This window comes from Aplysia californica, unplaced genomic scaffold (genome assembly GCF_000002075.1).
Source record: "Aplysia californica isolate F4 #8 unplaced genomic scaffold, AplCal3.0 scaffold00255, whole genome shotgun sequence".
Classification (NCBI taxonomy): Eukaryota; Metazoa; Mollusca; class Gastropoda; order Aplysiida; family Aplysiidae; genus Aplysia; species Aplysia californica.
The window spans coordinates 116,442-120,811 of NW_004797525.1; the positions used below are offsets into that span (position 1 = coordinate 116,442).

At 41.3% G+C, this 4,370-nt stretch overlaps 1 protein-coding gene across 1 annotated transcript in view; it reads left to right on the top strand.

The window, feature by feature from the left end:
• The window catches only part of LOC101859713 (arylsulfatase B), a 15,516-nt gene that overhangs the window by 1,997 nt on the left and 9,149 nt on the right, over positions 1 to 4,370 (top strand). Inside the window, exons 3-4 of the mRNA XM_013083808.1 lie at positions 1,909 to 2,095; positions 3,784 to 3,962. Coding sequence (XP_012939262.1) covers positions 1,909 to 2,095; positions 3,784 to 3,962 — 366 coding nt within the window. The remainder of the gene's footprint in view (positions 1 to 1,908; positions 2,096 to 3,783; positions 3,963 to 4,370) is intronic.

Sequence of the window (4,370 nt, forward strand, 5' to 3'; positions counted from 1 at the left end):
GGAGGAAGAGATGCAGGTCATGGGAAAAGCATAAATGGCTGACAAAATATAGACAGAATATTTATCAACGTCTGAGAAATCTTCTTACCTCAAACAGGTTGCCATATCCTCAGCAGAGTGGTAATCTAAGGCGTTATCACCTAGACAGTTTATTTCCCACTCTGCTACAGATAATACGCATGAACTAACGCTAAGCGGGCTTATAGATTTTATATGCCAGAAATACATGCCCCGTAAATACAGAGTTCCGATGCACGAGAGCTTTTTCAGATGTTGCACAGCTAGTGAACGCAGTCTCACTGCAAGTTTAAGGTTTTAAAGCAATTCCCTCTGACGATAAACGTATGCCTTCTGAAAACATTAACTGGGTTGGCCTTTTAATATGTTCTTTCAAATTCAAACAAGTATTGTGGTATGTTGTCTGTATTCTCCTGCCAATTTTGAAATATTTATGCATAGCGTATACGTATCTATACATTCATGTTGCATCTGGATCCGTACCTAGCGTAAACTTGAATCAATGGTGTAATTTTGCTTTTGGCCTAAATTATTTGTTAATACTCATTTAAATTACCTGTATGTCTATTCTTTGCGTGCCTCGTCTTAAAATCTCTAAAGAATACAGAAGCTGACCTCTGTTGTATGATTCTGAGGTTCTTCGACATTGTATACAGAACATATTATTATTCATACAGCATTTAAAAGATATTTTCTAAGTTTCGAAGTATTATTTACTGTGATCTCACACACACACACACTCACACACACTCACACACTCACACACACACACACCCCCACTCACTCACTCACACACACTCACACACACACACACTTACACACACACACACAACTTATACACCGTCACAACTCATAAGTGAGTAGTAATCCCGCCCAGTTATTGTTGTTATGTAAGAGCGTGCTATATGTGGAATCAAAATTCCTCAAGACAGTTTCTAGAAGTAGATGTCGTTAACATTCTGTGAAAGTTACATTAAAATCGAATAAGATACAGCAAGAAAATGGGATAAAATGTGCGAAATCGTATTTTAAGAAAACGTCCGATAAAGGTCAGAAAAGACCAAAATAGTTCTCTTTCCAATTAGAAACCGTAAAAAACATATTTTAAACTCGAACTTGTCAACTTGTTGATAATATTAACAAAGTAGAAATAGAATGAATGTTTCTTACTAAAACTGAAACATATACGCTGTGTGTAAAACATGCCTTTTGAGAAAAAAAAAAGTGGCAATTATTTTCTTTTAAAAATTCTCTACCCTCTGCTCTAAAATCCCTTCAAACAGCACTTTAGGGTACAGAAACGGTTACATACGTTTCTTGGCATTGTTCAGGAAATATCTAGGAAATATATTATATAATAAGTGATAACCCAAGTTTTAATAATTTCACAAAAAAACATTTTAGGGGTCACTTCATGGTCACTTCTCCTTAGAATACTTCACAACATGAACAAGATAACAGAAAGTAAATACGGCATTATTACATTATGTGAAAAATCTGTACTTGAATACTACTATAACAGTAATTAAAATTCTGAGAAGTACAGGCTCTTAATTGCAACCTGAGCAGTCGCTAATCAGTTTTAAAAAAATAAAGAATGGAGTTGAACAAAGATTTCACAAACCACCGTTTTCTCTTATAAAAAGAACCAAGAACCAACGACAGAATATTTTATCCACTGAGCGATAGATAGCATAGCAAATAACATCATGTCATAGAACTTTTGAGGGGGTTTCGGGCGGTTTTGGGACGTTTTGGGTGGTTTTGGGTGGTTTTGGGAGGTTTTGGGAGGTTTTTGGAAGGTTTCGGTTGTTTTCGGGAGGTTCCGGTATAAACAAGTACCGCTGCGCTGTTTATAATTATCATTGTTCTCCTTCGGACTCCAAACAGATCCGCATGGGTCTCCAGCATGGCCTCATCAACTCCGGACAGGCGAGCGCTCTGCCACGGGACAGCCCCACACTGGCGGACAAGATGAGGGAAGCCGGATACGCCACCCACCTGGTGGGCAAATGGCACTTGGGATATTACAAGCAGGAGTTCTTGCCCTTTAACAGGGGCTTCGACACGTTCTACGGTAAAACTAAAATGGTGAAACGGTATTGGTTTAAAGCCCCTATCAACAAAAATTGGTTATTTAAGGGGTGGGACCTCCTAGTTTAACGTCCGACTCTGATAGGACCGAGCCAAGTGGGACGTTCGTGTAAAGTGCCTTTCCCAAGGACACAACGTCGGACCGAGCTGAGGCTCGAACCCCCGTACCCGCAATCTCACGACTACGAGTCCGGTAGCCTAACCACTAGGCTACCGAGGCCACGTTCTACGGTAAAGCTACATCGAAGTGTGGTTGCGTGGCATTGTGCTGTTCAGCTTTACAACACCTATTGGAAGGATTGCATTTTATTGTATGTATTTGGGTTTAATGCATATTGCACAGAATTGCATTGTATATTACAACATTTCTACAATCCTTCAACTGTAATTGTTTTAAACCCATACAAAACGGTACAAAAAATATAGGAGAGCCATAACATACTATCATAGGCACCGACAGACTTTATGCACTGACCTTTATTTTATGCGCAATTTGAAATTTCTATTACCTCTACTACACTTTTGTCCAGGCTACTTCATTGTCTACTAGAAACATTTATATCCAGAGTACTTAACAGTACGCTAGAATTACAGCAGAGACAATTAAAAATGCCTTTTACCTCCTCACTGTTGTCCGGGCTACTCAACTGCCTGCTACAACTACACCAGCGACAATTAAAAGATCTCTTTCTTCTTCTTCTTCTTCTTCTTTCTTCTTCTTCTTCTTGTTCTTCTTCTTGTTCTTCTTCTTCTTCTTCTTCTTCTTCTTCTTCTTCTTCTTCTTCTTCTTCTTCTATCCCGTGGCAACCGTGGGGTCACCATTGCATCTGAAAACCAGCTGTCGCCATTTCTCTTTGTCCTCTGCTTTCCTCAGATTGTCACCCATCGCCTTCCCTGTCCAGTCTGCGATGTTGTCCTCCCATCTCCCTCTTTGCCTTCCTCTCTTCCTCTTTCATTTTACGGTTCCTTGTAGGGTTGTTTTGGTAAGTCCTGTGGACCTTGTGACATGCCCATACTGTTTTAATTTTCGTCTCTTCACTGTGATCAGTAGATCTTCGTGCTACCCCACTGCGTTTGTGATTCTGTTCCGTACCTCAGCATTTGAAACGTGGTCTTTGTACGAGATGTTAAGGAGTCTGCCGTAATATCTCATCTCTGTTGTCTGAATCTTTTCTCTAATTCTGCTGTTAGTGTCCACGACTCACAGACGTATAAAAAATATTGAGATGACCAGTCAGTGCATTAGTCTGATTTTCGAGTTGAGCGTGACTTTTCTGTCCTTCCAAATAGGCAAAGAGTCCTTGAGTGTGTATCTAGCTTACGATATTAATTGTTTATATTGTTGCTCATTTAATTTATGCAAGTGATTGTAAGCCTACGAGTGTGTGCATGGGCGTTTGCGCGCGCGCGCGCGCGCGCGCGCGTGTGTGTGTGTGTGTGTGTGTGTGTATGTGCGTGTGAGTGTGTGTGCGTGTGTATGTATGTATATGTGTGTGTGCGTGTGTGTGTGTGTGTGTGTGTGTGTGTGTGTGTGTGTGTGTGTACACGTGGTGAAACATCAAACCAATGTGCCACAGGACCTGGACAATAAAGATGTATCTTATCTTATCTTATATTATCTTATCTTTAGCGTCATTCAAAAACCCCTTTTGCCCCCACACGTTTGTCCAGGCTACCTGACTGCCTGCGAAAACTACACTAGCCACAAGAGGGTCTACCCACAGGACGGAGTGGCATATCTTGACCTACGCGACAACAACGGACCTATACATAACGAGAATGGACACTACTCCACGCATCTCTTTACAGAGAAGGCGATCAACGTTGTGCAAGCCCATGACACTAGTAAAGTGAGTTCTTTTTTTTTTTTTTGGGTAGAGGATTTTATGGAGCTCGTAACTGCATAAGGTCATATGAGCGCCAAGGGGTGGGTGTCAACAGAGAGGTCCTTACAGGGAATCAGACTTACTCTGCTCATCTATCTTGCTTCAACAGCACAAGGTCTGCTTCGACTATCAAGGCACCCCGGAAATAGTGGGTCACAAGAGTGTGACAAACATACAAAAGAAGTAGAGGGGAATGACAATAGTGAGGATCAGGAAAGAAAAAGCAGCAGTTCCCTGTTGCAGATCAGGCACAATTATGAGCTTGACATGATGAATCAGCCCATTTACAATTCTACCATGCTTGAAAGAGAAATGTCCCCCCCCCCTTGGGAATGGCCTAAAGACAGTACAGTCAGTGGCACTGCCCGGGGG